Source organism: Phodopus roborovskii, unplaced genomic scaffold, assembly GCF_943737965.1.
Source record: "Phodopus roborovskii unplaced genomic scaffold, PHOROB, whole genome shotgun sequence".
NCBI lineage: Eukaryota > Metazoa > Chordata > Mammalia > Rodentia > Cricetidae > Phodopus > Phodopus roborovskii.
Genome location: NW_026126418.1, coordinates 16,029,015 through 16,048,633, shown reverse-complemented (window position 1 = coordinate 16,048,633; position 19,619 = coordinate 16,029,015). Strand labels below are relative to the sequence as shown.

The following is a 19,619-nucleotide window of genomic DNA, read 5'->3' as shown; positions in this document are numbered from 1 at the left end:
CAAGGAAGAAATGTCAACCTATCCATTTGGAGAAAATGCTTAATATCCACTTTGCACTGTACCAAATTACTTCCCTCTCAGTTAAATCCAGGTTAAGATGATTGAAAACCAGACAATGTTGGCATATCAGCTTGGAGGGGTAAGTGATACCTCAGGCCCTAAGAAAGTTGGGGGTGTAAGCATAAAGCAACAAAACAACCTGGGAACACTAGAGGCAGCAAAATTAACAAATACCTACTAGTATGCATGGGGGAGAAGGATAGGCCACAGAGATAACATCGGGAATAGTTTACAAATGTATGTAGTAATCCAAACATTTCATATTGCTGGAAGGTCCAATAACGGTAACTGAAGGAAGGCTGAGGTCTTGGGGGAGTGCAACTCCTAGCACGGATTTATTTCCCTACCCCCACCCCCAACCCTTTCTGGCCAGGATCAGAAAGTCAAAGATGGTAAAGAGGCTAACAATGCTGATTTACAGACAGTGAGGAGGAACTGAGTCTGTCTGAGCCAAATCTGGACGTCTGAACTGGGGCGACAGGACCCAGACAACCTTACCTCAGGAAATGAGTAAATGAAAAGGGGAGGTCGCCGAATTATTTAGCCCTAGAACAACACTGCCTAGACCGGGGGCGGAGCCAGGGTACAAGAAGAAAAACTTGAGAATAAGAATTTTGACAGTGAGAACACTAGTTAAGACCAAGCATTGCAGGCCCCCTGATGTCCCTTGTTTGATGTCAATAAAGGCCGAGAGAATTATGCACTCGCAAGCCTTGCATATTTTTGAGACATTACAATAAAGTCTGGAGTCTGAGCTGGTAGGGGGGCCGGGGTCACGCCCAGGCGACTTGGGTTAGCAGGGGTGCTCCTCCCTGGTGTAGAACTAGAATGAACCTGGGCTGAGAGTTGCCACTAGAATAATTTTCTCTTTAAGCTGGGGACATTTGAGTAGCAGTAATGGGGACAGATAAGCGGCTCTATCCGGAAGGCTAGGAATGTTGAGGCAGCCTGAGTAGGAGCCAGGGCTAGTGAAGGAGGCACTGGCGGGTGGGGTCCTGGGACTGGGGGGCGAGGGCAGAGGGCGGGAAGGGGCCGGGCCAGAGCCGGGGGCGGGACCAGGAGCGGTGGTGGTGGCGGGGGCTGAGGCGCGGGGGGCGGGGCGGCCGGGCTCGGGACACCCCCTCCCGGTCCCCTGGCGGGGCGGCTTCGGCTCCGGCAGCACTGGAGGCGGCAGCGGCCCGGAGGGCGACTTGCAAGGCGCGCCGGCTGCGCTGGACCCGGGACGCTTTCCACCCCGGGGGAACCCTCCGCTGATTCTCTCAGCCCCGGCGACCCGTGGGAGCCCGCGGGACCCCCGGGCCGGCAGGGAGCGCCGGCGGCGGCCGCAGCACCATGAGGCGGTGGTGGGGCGCGCTGCTGCTTGGCGCCCTGCTCTGCGCACACGGTAAGCTGCGTCGCAGCGCCCGCACCGACCGGGCCACCGGGAAAGTTTGTCCCTGAGTCTGGCCGCTGCAGGACTCTCCTCCCGGGAGCGGAACGGCGCAGGCTGGGGCCTGAGATCCCAACCTCAAGCTCACTTCAAGCAGTAACTCTATCAGAGCGTGAGGAGGAAAGCAAGAGGAGCTTCTGCAGCTCTTCAAGCTTGAGAAGGGACAGTGGTGGAGGGAATCGTCCTGGTTTGTGGTCTGGGCCGATCCGGGCGCTCGTTCAGCTTCCATCCTTACTCTTTAAAGAGCTAGTGGCTGGTTTCCTTTCAGGTTAAGGCAGGGCTGTGTCCCTGGTGCGTGCGAATGAATGTGTGCAAAGAAAGGGAGGCGGGGAGGATGGTCGCTAAACCGATAAATTGTAAATAGTCCTCCTTCCAGGGTCTGTGGGATCCCGGGTGGATTGCAGAGAGGGGCCCAGCAGAATCTGAGTTACTTGAGCATCCGGGAATCATGGACTTGGGAAGCAATTCCTCGAACTCCACACCCGGTTATCCTGGGGTCTTTGGTCGTATTTGCTTGCAGCATCTCCCCTAAGCGGAGTTTTGGGTTCCCTCTCCTGGCTGCGGCCAATCAGCTTCCTGCCCTGGATCCTCCCCAAGGGAGGGGTGGGGAACAGCGATGGAAAGGAGGTTGGGAAGGAAATTTGGGAAGAAACTGCTGGAAAGCTCCAGCAGATCCGTCCTGACCGTGGTAGAGGGCAGGGGGGCGCGTTCTTAGGGAACTTCCAAAGGCAGCCTCCGGGCCCATGCAGTGCGGCCTTGGCCTCGGGGGAGCTGGGCGGATGGCAGCGGCACTGCTGCCTCATCTGCTCCTTATTAATAACGTGTTCGGTGCCCGGACGCAACTGTTGTGTCTGCTTAGGACTTCAGTGGAATCTGCCTCCCTGCAGCCGCTTGGAAACATGGGTGCACCCTGTGATTTAGCAGCTGCCTCTGAGAGTTTGTGCCCAAAGATCAAAGATCGATCTTGGAACTCCAACCATATTCACCCGCCGGCTTTTCCACGTGGGGGAGGTCCAGTTCTTCCGATTCTCCAGGCTGCTGGACGAGGGGGTGGGGTTCAGAAAGAGCGGTCTGCAGACCCCGGCGGTGCACGGGTTCTTTCTTTAACTTGGAGGAGCTCGTGTGGAAAGTGCAGATTTCGGAACTTGCCTGGCAGGGTGTGGAACTGTCTGGGCACTTGTTTTAAAGATTGTTTTAGCTCCCGAATCCAAAACAGAGTTCTGGTGTCTGTTATTTAAACTACGCGTGGGTTTTCAATGGCTTTTTCCATGTGGTATCTAGCGCCGACGTAGTCCTTTCTCTCCGAGGAGTGGTAGCCTGGCCGACCCACGTTCCTCTTCGCGCCTGGCTCTCCCCCTCTTGGGCTCTCTGCTCGAAGGTTATTTGTAGCCTCTTCGGCGTGTTGGGACAGCAGCCCTACTGGGGTAGGAATGTAACTGTTCTTCCCACCACATGGGCCCCTTAAAGGGACAGATATGCTTTTGGGGGGTTTTCCCCCTTCGGGCTGCAAGGGAAGGGGATGGAACTTTCCTCTCGGCCCCCTGGAGGAAGTTTTGAAAAAGATCAAGGGAAATAGCTAGGCACTAGGAAAAGGGGGGGTGAGGTGGGGGTTAAAACGGATACCAACAAAGCCAAAGAGGAGATTGTCGCTTTCTGCCCCAGGGAAGGGGGAGCTGGAAGGTTCTGGACTGAAATTGGCCAAGAGGAATTCATTGCTCCAGAGCTGCTGTCAAAACTGCATATATTACATCTGCATGGAGGATGGGGGTGAGAGCAGGGGCAGTGAATTCTTAATGTTTTACAAAAAAGGCATTAGAGGGTTCTTGGTGGCTTGTCTTGGTTCATTTTTAAAGGAAAAGGTTTAATAGAAATTTCTAAGTTGGGAGACTTCCTGTGCACACGGAGTAGGCAGAGGTAGGAAAATTTGCACTTTGCAGGGCCTTACACTGAACTGTCCTTGGAGACCCATAGAAGACAGATTCTCAGTGAGATAGAGCAGTTGCAGAGTTTGCAACCGCCATCCCACCCCCTACTCCCCACCCCCAAATTCCAGTAGGATCTCTAGCACCAAGTCCAGGCCCGGAAGATGTGCTTCTGAAAAGTTTTGCCCTGCATTGCTTATATAGACAACCTCAGCTAGGAGTGAATTCAACACCAGGCCAAGATGTTTATTTATATTCTGTTAGTCCTTGGGGGTTTTCCTAGAGCCTCTCCATTTGATGCTGGCCTAGATCACAAATCCATGCTTCAAAATTGAGAAGGATGTGGCTGGGAAGATGGCTCAGTGGTTAAGAGCACTGGGTGCTCTTCCAGAGGACCTGGGTTTAGTTCCCATCACTTGGCAGCTCACAACAGCCTGTAACATCAGTTCCAGGGACTCTGACACCCTCTTCTGGCCTCTTTGAGTACTTCACACAGGTGGTGCCCAGATAAAACCCTACCCACACACACAAAACTGGGGGTGGGGGGGACCACTAGTCATGCTAGCACTTGGGAGACTGATGCAAGAGCATTGAAGCAAGGGTGAGGCCAGTTTGAGCTACATAGTTTGAGGTCATCTCAGACTATAAAGCAAGACCCTTTCCTCATAAGACAAAAAGTCCCAGTGCCCAGTACTTAGTAGATGGAAGCAAGAGGATTAGGAGTTCAGCTACCTTGTGAGTTCAAGGCTAGTTTGGACTTCATGAGACTCTGTCTCAAAAACTAAAGCTAACAGCAACAAATGCTCTGTGAGTTATGACTGGAGTGTATACAAACCACTTGGAAGTCTTTTTTCTAGGGAAGTAAACACTGACAGTTTTGGCCCAAGAGTGCTTAGCTAGAGTAAAAAAAAAAGTTTCTGAAGATGAGTTCAAAATAATTTAGCCAGAGACTGGTCTTATTTCCATGTAGTTGTTGTCATGACCATGGTTGTCATGGTACTTGAGTGACCTTGCCCTTGATCTCTTAGACTTGTGCAAGATGCTTGGCTTGTCACTGATTCTGGATTTCCTCTTCTGTCCCCTGTTGTATATCAGATGACATCTTTGCAACTGGCACCTCACATTAAGAATAACAGGTGCAAGGGAACTAAGTCAGGCCATACATATCTGACACAAAGCACGTTGGGCATGCTCATCCTCTGGGCCAACAAAGAACACAGGAGGTCACAGAGGACAGGATGCTTTGTAGCTCTGTGCATAATCTTTCTAGAGACTGCTAGCATTGGTCCCTAAGATGAAGAGTAATGGGTTGTTGCTGCTTCTTAAAGAGACATCCAATATGTCCTCTTGAATGAGGACAGAATAATTTCAGAGACTACAGATGTATTTTGTCTTATTACTGGACATATCTCAAATTCTGATCATGCCTTTGGTCAGCTGGGTCTGTTAGCCTGTTTGCCAACCATCATCTCTACATCTTTTGGTATAGTGTAGCCATGTTTTGTGACAGATACCTGGATGTGAGTCCCAGGCTGCATCTTAGTGACCATCTTCTCTCCAGTAGTGAATGTCTGTCTGTCCTTAGCCTAGTGAGGTTCGGCATCCCAAGGACTAGGTACTGAGGTTTAGTTGACAGAGCCTGAGTATGGCACTGATGATTACCTACACCAGTTGCTTGAAGCATAGAGCTGGTGTGGTCAAGTATATTCTCCCCAGTACACTCAGGAGCACTGCCCAAGCTGAGCATTGCACACAGGCATTTGTTCATCCATTCAGCAAACATACCTGTCAAACTGCTCACCTAGCTCCCCATTTGAGGAAGCACAGGCAGACTTGGGTTTGACACCTGGCTTTGATACTTCTTGGTGAATCTGTGCAAAAACCACTGGCTCTTCCTGAACTCTGGGGCTCCTATCTGCAAATGAGGATCGAGTGGGGGAGGAGAGTGGTAATATATTTTCACTTGTGAAAATTTCATGCTGTAAAAATTAAGAGATGATAGAATGTTCCAATTATCCAGCCCACCACAGCCTGACCACTGCTATGTAGGTATAGGCCTGAATAAATGTCAACTGTTAGTAAGATTGCTTAAATGAAGATCCATCAGAGATGGTTCTGGAGTCTGGAATGTGGGAGCCAGATAAGTTACACTGCTTGTCTCATATGATAAAGGAGGCTTGGTCCTTCATTCACTTCAGCTTGTTTCCCCCAACCTCCTTTTTTTTTTTTTTTTTTTTTTTTTTTTTTCCCCTCTGTGAAACAACTTGTCCTTTCTTTTTCCTTCTTGAAAACCTAGTGAAACCAAACCGTAGCTCTGTTCTGTCCACACTTCCAGAAAAGAGGGTTATTATGCTGTGGAGGGGGCGTGCAGGGAAGCCTGCTCCCGAGAGGGGGGGGAACTCCCCTGGGAACATCCCTGTTGAGCGAGCCCTACAACTTCTCACCCTAAGATTGCTGTGACCCAGGGTGAGAGGGGTTGCCTAAGGTCTCTTGTAGTTGGGACAGTTTAGAATTCCAACCTGCCCCTCCCATTGGCCTGTGGAAGGAGTCAGGCCCCAGAGCTCTAGAGGTAGTAATTGCCCCAATTCGGGGGCTGGGCAGTTGGGAGCATGCTTCCTTCACAGCCACAGTCTTCAATCAGGAGTCCTGTCAGTGTGTGAGATAATTGATGTGGGTCTCCAGCCCCAGACTCACCCCCAACCCCCAGCTCCTCCACCCCAAAGTTTGACCCCTGTTGTCTCTTTGTTTCTTCCTTTTAAGTTGGTGCCAGTGTTGTGATGTTTCTGGGAACAGCAGAAAGTTGACCGTAACCCAGAGCAGCCGTTTAAAAAAAGCTGATTCTTTTAGCTTCCTGGCCGTCTATTTTCTGTTGTGCCTTTGATTTAGCAAGAAGCAAACATCCCAGGTGCCCCTGGGCACCGCTTCCGCCCATCCGTGCAGACTTCATTCTTTCAGTGCATGCAGGCGTTCCCATCCGGGTCCCGCAGATGAGTGGATGGACTGTCAGCTAATTCTCATGACTGCTCCCCCACCATTCAGGTGAGAGTGAGGAGGGAGGGGCACTGCCTGAGCCCCAGCTGGAGAAAGCCTGGCTAGCACTCACAGCAAGCCCTGACTTGGCCCGTGGGAGCTCCCCCTCACCTCTGTGCAGAGCTGAGGATCAGAACTTTGAGCCAAGCCGGAAACAAAAGACTGGGGGCATAATTTATCACCGGAGATTTTCTGCAGCCAGGGAGCTCCAGGATACAGGCAGTGCCTTTTGCGGGACAGGGAGGAAGCCTCTCTCCCTTTCTGGCTGTAAAGCTAGGCAGGTATAAAATAAGGTATTAGGAGAGACACCTGATTATCACGTGGAGTAAAGCTGCTTCTTAGGTTGTCAGTGTCTCCAGAGATCACAGTCCCCAGCTCCACTTCCTGTCAGGTGCAGGGGAGTAGGGGTGTGGCTGTATGTTCCCTTCACATGGCCCCAACCTGTGGAGCACAACTGCTACCATCTTGTGGGCATGGGTGAGGACAAGAAAAATCTTCTGTTGGCTTGACTGCAGCATTTTAAAAACAAATGGAGATGCTGGGCTTAGGCAAATAAGACAGGAGAGAGTCTTCTTCCATTTTCTCCACCCCAGGTAGTTTAAGCAGGGAGATTCTACTTGAAGTTCAGAGAGACAGTAAAAAGGAAAGGCTTTAAATCAGTGGTTCTCAACCTTCTTAGTGCTATGACCCATTAATATAGTTCCTCATGCTGTGGTGATCCCAATCATAAAATAATTTTAGTTGCTAGTCCATAACTCTAGTTTTGCTACTGTTAGAAATTATAATGTAAATGTCTGTTATTTCCAGCAGTCTTAGACAACCCCCGTGGAAGCTAGAAGACAACTTGAGGAAGCTAGTTCTCTGCCTCTACCATGTGTGAGGATCAAACTCACTCTGTCCACTTAGCACTTACAAGTGCATAACGCATACCTGGCTTTTACGTGAGTGCTCAGGATCCAAACTCATGCTTGGGTAGCAAGTGCTTAACCCACTGAGTCATCTCCCCATCCCCCCCTTAGTTTTAACTTTAAGAAGAAGGGTCTCTACCTGCTATGTTGTCCAGCCTGGCCCTGCATCCTTGCCTCAAGGGATCTTGCTACCTCTCTGTATCCCGAGTAGCTGTGGTTATGAGTGCATGCCACTGCACCTGGCTTGCTCTGATTATTTATTTGTGTGGGAACTAGGAATTAAACCCAAGGCCTTGAATGTGCTAAGTATTCACTCTATCACTGACCTTTGTACCTCAGCCTCCAGATCTATCATTTATTGACAGTTAGCATGTAACAGGGTGTGGTGGTGTATACCTGCAATCCTAGCATTTGGAAGGCTGAGGCAGGGAGATCACAAGTTCAAGACTCTGTCTTAAAGACAAAAATATAAAAAGGTGCATAATATGTAGAAGGCATTATGCTAAGCACTTCTCAGAAGTTAAGTATTTTTAAAAACATCTATATGTGTAAGAGTTCTTTTGTTCCATTTTTCCTGATGAAACCCAAGATATAAATAGATGAACCACTCAGGAACCAGAAGGAATAGGATTTGTACTCTGGGAAGCATTATTCCTATGGTCTTAACATTGTGTGTTTCTGCCTCATAACTTTGGGTACTGAGTATTAAAAACATATTTTCTGGGGCTGGGGAAATGACTCAGAGATTGGGAGAATTTACTGTTTATGTAGAAGACCTAGGTTCAATTACCAGCACCCATATTGGCAGCTCACAACTATTAGTAACTAATTCTAAAGGAGTCAATTCCCTCTTCTGGCCTCTTCAATGTACAAGCAGGAGATATGTGCATATATATATATATATATATATATATATATATATATATATATACACACACACACAAATATATATATATAGTTTGTTTTTAATGGATTTATCTACTTATTTTTATTTCATGTGCATTGGTGTTTTGTCTGTATGTATGTCTGTGTGAAGGTGTCAGATCATCTGGAACTGGAGTTACAGACCATTGTGAGCTGCCATGTGGGTGCTGGGGATTGAACCAGGTTCTTTGTAAGAGCAGCCAGTGCTCTTAACTGCTGAGCCTTCTCCCCAACCCCAGTAAATACATATTTTAAAAAAGAATTTATTTTCTATTTTTAAAATTAGGGGAAGAAAGAAAGATGCCTGAACTTTCTGGAACCTGTAATCATGTATCTAGTGTGTCTCTTTTGTCACCAAGGAATTGGCCGAGTAAGGCTGACCATAAGACGGAAGTGAGTCTAGTTGTGATATGTCAGTTTCACAGCCTGAGAGTACAATGAGGAAAGGAGCCCTTGAGGGAGAGAGTTCCACCTGAATAGAACCAGGAAGCTTCCTGGGGAAAGAGAAGTATAAAGTTCCCTGAGTACCAGTTAGCTGGGTAGTTAGGTCTACCATTCAGGGCCTCTCTCCTGCTTTGACACCAGCTCTTACATGACTCAAGCATACATTGCTCGTTCATTTAACAGACATTTGTACTGCTCATCCGATACATCCAGCACAGCACATACACTGTGAGTATGAGTAAGTGCTATCTGGCACACAAGTCTAATAGCCAAGCTTAGGTCTAGTAAGTGGACAACACAAAGGGACACAGGACAGGGACTTCCAGCTCAGCCTGGGCCAAATATGTCCAGGTAGGGTAGTGCTAGGAAAGCTCTGCTTCCTGACCTTCCTACTGCTAGCTACCTGCTGCTCTATGATGGTGATGATGATTACACTACTGATGTTTGCTAGGCAAGCTGTACCCTCCTAACACTGGATCTATTGGATCTATGAAGGTCTGTCCAGACTCGGGATAGATGAGTTTATTGGGTCCATTTCTGTGTGATTCCGTGTTGCTATTCCTTTCAACGTAGTCTGTTTTGTTTGCTACATGGATGTGCTATTACTGCATATGATTCCTCAGGAGTTAAAATCAGTCAAGTTGTCCTTTAGTCTGGATGAAGTTAGAGACTTTTTTTAAGTAAGTGTGTAGGCTCAGCATTCCTGCCAGCAGACAGGAAAAGAAGGCTGTTTGTTTGTTTGTTTGTTTGTTTTGTTTTTCGAGACAGGGTTTCCCCTTGGCTTTGGAAGCTGTCCTATCTCTTATAGACCAGGCTGGCCTTGAACTCACAGAGATCCACCTGCCTCTGCCTCTGCCTCTGCTGGGATTAAAGGGGTGTGCCACCACTGCCCAGTGAAAAGAAGGCTTTGACATTTTATAGAATGAGCAGGCCTAAAAGGTGTAACTCAGCATTACAGTATATATTTAGCGTGTTGGAACCCTTGAGTTCATTCCCTGTCACTCAAATAAATAAAAAAAAGAAAAAAAAAGAAAAGAAAAGAAAGAAAAAAAAAAGAGAGAAAGAAAGGAAGAAAAAGAAAAGGAAAGGAGGTCATGAGTGAGGAGCTGGGGGATGCAGTTGATTTGGTAGACTGCTTGCTAACATGCCACCATGCACAGTGGCACACACCTGTAATCCCAGCACTTGGGAAATAGAGGCAGGAGGACCATTTCCAAACTCCTTGGTATAGAATTGCTTTCATCCCCATTTTAAGGATGAGAAAACAGAGACTTTTAATTAACTAACTTCTCAAAAGGAATCTCTGCTGTCTACAATTTTATAGATGGATGGTCTGACTGGTACCTTGGTGCTTGCCTTCTCCTAAACTTCAAAAGAAAGCATTGTTAAATGGCTAAGATAGCTGGGTTGAGGGAGCTGAGTTGTAAATGGTGAGATTTCGGTTAACCTTTTAAAAAGATTCTCTGATGCCAGATGGAGAGGTGCATGCCTTTAATACCAGCACTCAGGAGGCAGAGGCAGATGGATCTCTGTGAGTTCAAGACCAACCTGTTCTACAGGGTGAGTTCCAGCACAGGCTCCAAAGCTACACAGAGAAATCCTGTCTCTAAAAACAAAAAAAAAAAAAAAAAACAAAACAAAACAAAAAAAAGTTTCTATGAGCATCTTAATACAGATCCCAAGAATAATGGCTTTATGAGCGATCATGAATGCCTAGGGAAGAAGCAAATAAAACAGGAAGGCTATTGCCTAAGCCCCTGGAAGCCTGAAGAGCTGCTGTCTCCACCCACAGCCACTTGTTTCCTTTCTTTGCTCTCCATTCTTTTATGCAAAAAGGGCTAAAAAGCTGCCCTTTATGATCATGGCCATGCCTTGAGTGAAAAGACAGAATCCTACCTCTGGGGATTCCAGAGGGGAAGCTGTCTTCCAGAAGCCAGCCTTGTGGAGTATGTGTCTGCTTCCTGCATGAATGCCTAAGTCAAGGGTTTGACTGGTGGCTGCCTGAACTTCGTTCACCACAGCTCTGACTTCAGACAGTGCTCTGACACGCAGGGAGTTGTGTGTCTTGAGCTACCTGCAAATGGATGTGGGACTGACTGATGGAACACTGTGTTCCTGCAGTGCAGTCTGCATCAGGACATCAGAACTTGTGCTATCACACAGCCAGATGTGGGGGCTGGGGGGAAGTTGATGGCTCCTCTTTGCTTTCTGTACTCTCTCTCTTTAATATTTATTTTCATTTTATGTGTAGGAATATTTTGCCTGCAGATATGTCTGTGCACACTGGATCCCTTGGAATTGGGGCCACTTAGCGGCTGTGAGCCACGTGGAGGCTGGGAATCGAACCCAGACTACTAGAAGAGCAGCTGGTGTTTTAACTGCTGAGCCATCTCTTCAGCCCTCTGTACTTGTTTCCCTTGCATGATTGCCAAGAAACTGCTCATCTTGCTGTCCCATCCCTGGTATTCAACAATTCCCAAATCAAGGCCTTTTGAGAAAATGTCCCCAGCTGCATACCTCCAATTTCCCCATGTCTATTTAACCATCATTTTCAGTGTGCCATGGCTTAAAATTCATTTAGTTCATTTTTTTTTTTAATCAGGAGAGTAGATTCAGTTAATATTGAATTGTCCACATTTATTTTTATGTCTAATTCTGGCTTTTACTTTATTTTTATATTTTCTGTAACATATCAGATAGACACCTAGCTAAGCCTGGCAGTGCAGCCTATTGATCCCAGCTACTTGGGATGTCAAAGCAGAAGGCTTTCAAGTTTAAGGCTGTCTAGCCTACAGAGTAAATTCCAGGCCAGCAATGTAATGAAATCCTGAACCTTGTACCAAAATAAAAACTCAAAAGAGGTCTGGGATGTGGCTTAGTAGATTTGAGTCCAGTTCTACTAAAGGGTAGAACAGGACAAATTGATTGGGAGAATCCAAGGTCTGCTCCAAATCTACATTTTTGTTTTCCTTTGTGTCCTTCCATTTTATCCCTATCTGTCCTTTCTGGGTCTCCCTCCAGGTCTGTCTTTGTTGCTTGCCGTTGACTCTCACCTTACCTCTATCAACTTGTGGGTCAATTAATGGGACAGAGGGAATCCTGTGCACTGTTGGGATGCTTAACTACATCCCTGGCTTCTACTCACCAGCTGTCCAGAGGACCACTAGTCTATTGAAGGACAAATCTACTCCTCTATGCTGCTGATACCTACTAATTAAGCCTTATTTTCTCCCTGTAGCTTGTCCTGTGTGCAAGGGAATATCCTAGCATGGAATATTTCATGCTGCTGAATCTAGCCAGGATTCTCTAAAGGAGTGCTTATACTGTGCTGAGCCAGTATTCCTCAGGCTCTGTTGCCTAAGGTCTTAGAGAGCCATGCCCTTACTCCTCGTTTCTCTAGGAATAGGAAAGAGCAGGCTAGTGCCCTGGGCAACTAGATCTTCTGAGTTTCTCTGGAGAAGAACCCTCTGGTCTGCATTTGTTGAAAGATAGGGGTGTTGGGCTTGTAGTGAGGCCTTCAAGAATGCATCAGGTATGCAAAACTGTTATCACTCCTCAAAGGACTTTCCTTGTCCTCTGCAGGAAATTCTCTTTCTTGGGGGTAACTAGATCCCTTACAGTAGACAGTAGAGGGGAGGCCAGACCTCAGTTGAGGACCTGGTAAGAGTCTGTGGTCCCCCACTCCAGAAATATACATTTTCCCTATAACTCAAGAGGTTTGCAGATGCCAAGGGCTGATTGACCATCCATATGTTCATCCATCTATTGCAGGTTAGGAAGCTCTGCCTTAACCTCACACCTTTGGGGGAGAAATAGGAAGACTGGGGGAGAATTAGAGGTGAATAGTGAAGGAGTGCCAATGGTAATACTGAATCCTTCCCTGTTCCAGCCCAGTCTAATGGCTGGAAGGACCCAGCTAATGGGAGGAAGAGAAGAGAGCTAGAGAAGGGATGAGCAACAAGGCAGGCCCCCTCCTTCCAGCTGCAGCAGCCCAGCGGGTTAGATGAATAATCTGAGGGGGAGAGTGACCCTGGAAGAACCCTTTGTTCCAGCTGAAGCTGGAGCAGGGGCAATGAGCCATTCACACGCCATCCCAGGGCATCCTGCTGGTACTCTGGGGAGGGGGCACAGCAGCCAGTCATGGGACTTGGCCAGGCAGATAGCTTGATGCTCAATAGGGAACCCCAGCTGCATGCTGCTGAGGATGGGGGATGGGCTGTGTCCGACAGCCTTCCTCCAGGCTGTGGTCTGTCTCACAGACCTGAAGGCATTGACTGGGCCATTACTCTGTCCTGGGGTGGCTTGATCTTGTCACTCTCCTCAAAAGCAAAATCTGTCCTGTAGAGCTCACAAACTTCTTCCTGCCGCCTCATGTGGATTCCTTGATATTAAAAGGCTCCAGTGTCTTGATTTCTTTATTATCACTTGCCCTCAGTGCTTGGGTTTCAAGTTGGGGGGGCAGAACGTCCAGAACTCGTTTTGGAAGAAAGCACACAGAGACATCTTAGTAGCATCCATTTGTCCCATGCTCCCCTTCTAAGTACAGCACCCGTTGGTGGCTTTGTCTCCTGGCCTTCAGAGATGTTGTGTAAAGAACTGAACTGTCTATGAACCCAAAGTCTCAAGGTATCTTTGGGACCACATCTGCCCTGACAGAGGAAGGAAAGTACAATTACATTGTCCTCACATCTCCCTTGCATTGTCCCTGTGGCTCACTGAGTGACAGTGCCCCTGGACTAGACTCTTCTCCCCCCCCCCCTACCCCTGATGGTGTTGGGAGGACAGGAGTTGAGGCCCTCTGCTCTCTCTTCTTTCTGCCCAGGCCTAGCCAGCAACCTGGAGTGTGCTTGTGGCCGGAGCCACTTCACATGTGCAGTGAGTGCCCTCGGCGAGTGTACCTGCATCCCCGCCCAGTGGCAGTGTGATGGAGACAATGACTGTGGTGACCACAGCGATGAGGATGGGTGTAGTAAGTAGCATCCCAGGGCTAGTAGAGGTGGTGAAAGATGGACCAAGGAATATTCTGTGCCCACTGTGTCTGACTTAGAGTTGGGGTCAGCCTTGCAAGGGTGGCAGATATGGGGAGACACATGGCTCTCCTACATGTATACCTTTAACCACCTATATTTCTATTGGGTGGTTCATGCCTGTAATGCCAGTAAAACACACTTTGAAAAATTGGTAAAGGAACACGCATTGTTACACCTTTAATCCTACTACTTGGGAGGCAGAGGCGGGCAGACCTCTGTTTTTGAGGCCATCCTAGTATACAAAGCAAATTCCAGGACAGCCAGGGCTACACAGAGAAACCCTGTCTCAAAAACAAACAAACAAACAAAAAGTTGGAAAAGGTGTAAAATAAAATATCCTTAAAGCCACAAATAGCCTTTAAATAGCTCTCCTTGTGTTTGTGAATTCTGTATGCATGCTGCATACATACATTTAAAGTTTTGTATGGTACACAGGAGATGCAGAGTATTTTCTTGTTTCTTATTTTAATGTTCTACATAATCACTAATATTAACTAAGATAAGCTTTGTAAGAACTCTTACATTGGGGAGGGCTGGTGGCACTGCTCAGCAGCAGGGAAGAGTGATTGTCACCAAGCCTCATGACTGTTTGGTTCCCAGGACTCACATGGTGGACAGACAGAAACAACTCTAGAAAATTATTCTCTGATCTCTCCATGAGCACTGTGGCTCCCAAGCCCTCTCCCCCACAAAAATAATAAACTTCAAAAACGGGGTAGGGAGCTATTAAAGAAGACACCTGATGTTGACACACATGCATACATCTGCCTGAAAAAGTATATATGTACCATACACACGTAAATGACTGGCTGGGGCTGTGACCAGTAGTGGAGCTCCTTACCTTGCATGGGTGAGGTTCTGGATTCAACCCCCTCTCCACACTGAGGAAAAATAAATAAATAAAAAAGAAGCAGCCTTGAATTCTATTTAAATTTGCCCTTTCTCCAGCATAGTCCTAGACAGACAATGGGCCAGGATGTCCTGTCTTGGATATATATAAACCTCACTGTTAAGCCAGTTGTCTGGATTTAGGGGTACATGTCTGGCCCATAGCATCTATGTCTGATGGTGACTAATTAGTCTAATGGGAACGAAGCTACAGCCTGGACCTCATTAACCCTAACCAGCTCAGCTAATTGTGATAATAATAAATGCTTCCCTTTCATGTAGCACTTTCAGATGCATTATCTCAAAAGACCTCTGTGAGTGGAGTGCAATTATCCCCTTGTATAGTCAAAGGAACTACTGCTCAGAGAGGAGAGGTGACTCACTCATGACTTCTAGAAGTGGAACCCAGATGTGTCAATCATCCTTCAATAAGAGGAAAAGAAGGGGAAAATGTCAGTCAGGGTCTCATGTAGTTCAGGCAGGCCTCACTCTGGATGTGGAGTGGAGGATGACCTTGAACTTCTGACCCTCCTGCCTCTACCTCCCACATGTTGGAATTACATGTGTTCCCCTCCACCCCAAGCTCCATGTGGTGCTGCTGCCCAAACCGAGGGCCTCGTGCATGTTAGGCCACAGTCTATCAACTAAGTCACCACCATGGCCCTGCTTTTCTCTCTTGCCCGAGTTTTTCTTACTGCTTCCTGGGAGTCTTAAAGTAGAGGTTTTCTGCTGCCCTCCCATCCCCTTCTGCTGCTCCCTCTTCGTAGCTGCAGTTTCTTAGGGCCTTTATCTGCCGGGGTGCAGGGTTAGGAGTGAGGACAGTGGGATTTGGAGTCAGGCCTCGGTGTAGCCTGCCTGCCGGACTCACTTTTGCCTTCTCTTGAACTCAGTTCTGCCCACCTGCTCCCCTCTGGACTTCCACTGTGACAATGGCAAGTGCATCCGCCGCTCCTGGGTGTGTGACGGGGACAATGACTGTGAAGATGACTCTGATGAGCAGGACTGTCGTGAGTGTTGGAAGGGGCCAAGCCGATTCCATGGGATTTTCTGTCACATAATAATGCCCCTGGCCCATTTGAGCCCTTGGGCCTTCAGCTTTTGTTCTGTCCTTCTCCCTCCTCTCTTGGTCAGCTAAGCCCACAAGTCGTGGTCACCTTCTCAGGAGTCCTGGGGGCAGCTCTGGGACTTCTGACTGCCCCAGAAGGCTTTATTGAGGGGCTTGCAGGCACTGTGCTTTCGGTCCATGGCAGCCTGGTTCATCTGTGCCCACAGCCCCCCGGGAGTGTGAGGAGGATGAGTTCCCTTGCCAGAATGGCTACTGCATCCGGAGTCTGTGGCACTGTGATGGTGACAATGACTGTGGTGACAACAGTGATGAACAATGTGGTGAGTGATGTTCTGGGAGCCGGAGGGGGTCCAGAGTGGGAGTCGCTATGGCAGGAGACAGCAAAGAAGGTCTATGCTACCTCAATTGAAACTGCTCCAGGGACTTGGGGCAGCTGAAAGAAGGCAGGAGGGCAGAGCAGTCTACAGTATCAGGAATATGGGCCTCCCCTGCAGTCTATACTGTCAGGAATATGGACCTCCCCTGCAGTCTATACTGTCAGGAATATGAGCCTTCCCTACCACCCAAAGAGAATGGAATGGTAAGAGAAGATTCTATGGGACATCTGTCTCATTGCTTCCCTAGACATGCGCAAGTGCTCAGACAAGGAATTCCGCTGCAGTGATGGGAGCTGCATTGCTGAGCATTGGTACTGCGATGGTGACACAGACTGCAAAGATGGCTCAGATGAGGAGAGCTGCCGTGAGTGATCCTATACCTGAGGTTGCTGGGCTGGGGAGATGACTAAGGGCGCCATTTCCTAGGTGAGGGTTGTGTAGAGCAGGCAAGGGAGTATGTGCTCTAAAGGAGTGATGCTGGGGAGTTGGGGGTGTGACTTATATATATGGTTACTTAGCATGCATGAAGCCTTGAATTCTGTCCTCAGCACTGCACAAACCAGCCAGGCATAATGCTCTATACACCTGTATGTAATCCTAGCAGGCAGGAGGTGGAGGCAGAAGGATCAAGATTTCAAGGTTATCTTTGTTTGAGGCCAGCCTGAGATACATGAGCCCTGAGCTAGGGTAGTGGCAGTTATGGAGGGTTGACTTCCTCAGGTCCACAAGCATGTGGAAATCTGTTGGACCGTCACAAATGGAACCCACTTGCAACATATTTGAGGAAGACACCTTGCCTGTGCAACTTGTCACTGTGAAGAGTCAGACACCTGTCCTCAGTCACGGGGGCCTGAGGTCTGCTCTCTCTTCCAGCCTCAGCAGTGCCCTCTCCTCCTTGCAATCTGGAAGAGTTCCAGTGTGCCTATGGCCGCTGCATCCTGGACATTTACCACTGTGATGGTGATGATGACTGCGGAGACTGGTCGGACGAGTCTGACTGCTGTGAGTGCTCTGGCCAGCAGGGAGGAGGGGCAGCCAGACTGGAGGAGCTCCTCCGATGGCAGGGCACAGGTGCCAGCTGGGGGGGAGTAGTGTCTGGATTCCAAGGTCTCTCTGGGGAGGAGCTGGAGTGTTGGGAGGGGCAAGAGATGGGACTTTTTTGCTCTATCATGAGGCACTGTGTGCACAGACTGCTCAGAGACAGAAGACCTTTGTTTTTCCAGCTTCCCACCAGCCCTGCCGCTCTGGGGAATTCATGTGTGACAGTGGCCTGTGCATCAACGCAGGCTGGCGCTGTGATGGTGATGCAGACTGTGATGACCAATCTGATGAACGCAACTGCAGTGAGTTGGGGGATAGCATTAAAGTGAGGAACTAAGGAGGAAGGTTTGGGGTCAATAGAGCACAGAGCCATATTAGACAGTTGTATAGCTGCATAGATTGAACACTGCACAGAGGCAATATATTCAAAGGGATGCCAGTCACCTTGTAATCTGTAGATTTATAGACGCATCATGGCGGTTTCCCAGCAGGTGACAGTAAGGCGCTCTAAGGAAGGGCCACCTGATTCATAAGAAGATAACTTTCTGTGACACCACTTTTAAGAGTGGCCTGTGTGCTTTAGGTGGAAGAGTAGAATTTCAGGCTGAGGTGGGGCCAGCCTTTCAATAGACCTTTGCTTTGTCCAGCCACCTCCATGTGCACAGCTGAACAGTTTCGCTGTCGATCAGGCCGTTGTGTTCGTCTGTCCTGGCGCTGTGATGGGGAAGATGACTGTGCAGACAACAGTGATGAAGAAAACTGTGAGAACACAGGTGGAGTCCCCAGGGTACCCCAGGCTCCTCTCCTAGTATTGGGAGTGGGAGGCAGAGGAGGAAAAAGCATTGCCCTTGCTTTCATGGCTGGCCAGAAATGACATTTCATTCCTTCTTCAATGGCCTAGACTTTCCCTGCCCTTCCCCGTGAGCAGGATTGAATCCAGGTGCAGGAGCAGGGGAGGTAGCTCAGTGAGTAAAAGTTCTTGGTGTGCGAACACAAGAACCCAAGTTCAAAGCTGCACTACCCACATTAAAAAGTTGGGCATGGACTAGGCAGTGGTAGCACATGCCTTTAATCCCAGCATTTGGGGGGCAGAGGCAGAGGCAGGCGGATCTTTGTGAGTTTAAGGCCAGCCTATCTACAGAGCGAGTTCCAGGATAGTTAGGACTGTTATAAAGAGAAACCCTGTCTCTGAAACAAACAAGCAAACAAACCAAACCAAACAAAACAAAACACAAAAACAAAAACAAACAAACAAACAAACAAAAAAACCAAAAATTTGGGCATGGCTGTGAGTGCCGGTAATACCCTTGTTGTAGAGAAAGTCAGATTCCAGTAGCCCACTAGCCAGCCAGACTCCCAAAATACCAGCTTCTGATTCATTGAGAAACCTATCTCAAGGCAGTAAGACAGAGAATGAACAATAGTGGAAGTTATCAGATATCCTCTGGTCTCTGCATGTTCACATATGGCCTTTCATGTCCTTGCAAATATATAGTCACATGCATGAACTGCAAACACATAACACATCACACACACACACACACACACACACACACACACACACACACACACACAATCCAAATGCATTGTTGACTGTATCCATCCATATTCTTGAACACAAAGTCAGGGCTGTGAGTCTTAGCAGCTGCTCAAATTCTCCCTTTCACTCTGTCCTTGGGAGGAAGGGCTGTCCTCCAGCCAACAGCCCTATGTCTCCTTCCCCTCTGTGGGAAGTACTGGCCGTCTCTGTGTCTATGCCCTCAACCCACTAACCCTGGTTTTGAGTACGAAGGTACACCCTTTTACTCTGCCCCAATCACCCAACCGCTATGAAATCTTGGGGAGAAAACAACATTCAACCAGCTTTGTCTGAGCCATTTCCTGCCGTGAACCCCAACCCTCCCACCTTGACTCCCATCTGACTCCAGTTTACCCTAGAAAATGACAGGCCCCTGTCCCTTGTGGACTCCAGCCCTGCACTCCTGTGACCCTACTCCCCCCCCTCTTTCTAGGAAGCCCCCAGTGTGCCTCTGACCAGTTCCTGTGTTGGAATGGGCGTTGTATTGGGCAGAGGAAGCTGTGCAATGGGGTCAATGACTGCGGTGACAACAGTGACGAAAGTCCACAGCAGAACTGCCGTGAGTGTCTCTAGTGTGTAGGCCTGGCCCGTGGTTTGTGGCTGAACCCCACCCATAGGGTTCAAAGGGAGACCTCCCTTGGGAGTCTCGCAGTTTTTGGGAGCTGTTCTTCGTGGTCCAGGTGGAATGCCAAGTTGGCTGGACGGGGGTGGATTCTGGGCTCAACTCCCAACTCTGGCTTGGCTGGCACAGGGCCCCGGACGGGCGAGGAGAACTGCAATGTTAACAACGGTGGCTGTGCCCAGAAGTGCCAGATGGTGCGAGGGGCAGTGCAGTGTACCTGCCACACAGGCTACCGGCTCACAGAGGATGGGAGAACATGCCAGGGTGAGCTGAGGCCTGCACTGGGGAAGAGTCAGGAC

General features: G+C 48.6%; 1 protein-coding gene across 1 annotated transcript in view; it reads left to right on the top strand.

Moving 5' to 3' along the window:
* The first annotated feature begins 1,184 nt into the window (after nucleotides 1-1,184).
* Nucleotides 1,185-19,619, top strand: part of Lrp4 (LDL receptor related protein 4) — a 52,962-nt gene continuing 34,527 nt past the window's right edge. Inside the window, exons 1-10 of the mRNA XM_051184204.1 lie at nucleotides 1,185-1,444; nucleotides 13,540-13,686; nucleotides 15,526-15,642; nucleotides 15,908-16,021; nucleotides 16,326-16,442; nucleotides 16,952-17,080; nucleotides 17,302-17,421; nucleotides 17,767-17,892; nucleotides 19,132-19,257; nucleotides 19,450-19,584. Of these exons, the coding sequence (XP_051040161.1) occupies nucleotides 1,393-1,444; nucleotides 13,540-13,686; nucleotides 15,526-15,642; nucleotides 15,908-16,021; nucleotides 16,326-16,442; nucleotides 16,952-17,080; nucleotides 17,302-17,421; nucleotides 17,767-17,892; nucleotides 19,132-19,257; nucleotides 19,450-19,584 (1,183 nt within the window). The 5' untranslated portion in view covers nucleotides 1,185-1,392. The remainder of the gene's footprint in view (nucleotides 1,445-13,539; nucleotides 13,687-15,525; nucleotides 15,643-15,907; nucleotides 16,022-16,325; nucleotides 16,443-16,951; nucleotides 17,081-17,301; nucleotides 17,422-17,766; nucleotides 17,893-19,131; nucleotides 19,258-19,449; nucleotides 19,585-19,619) is intronic.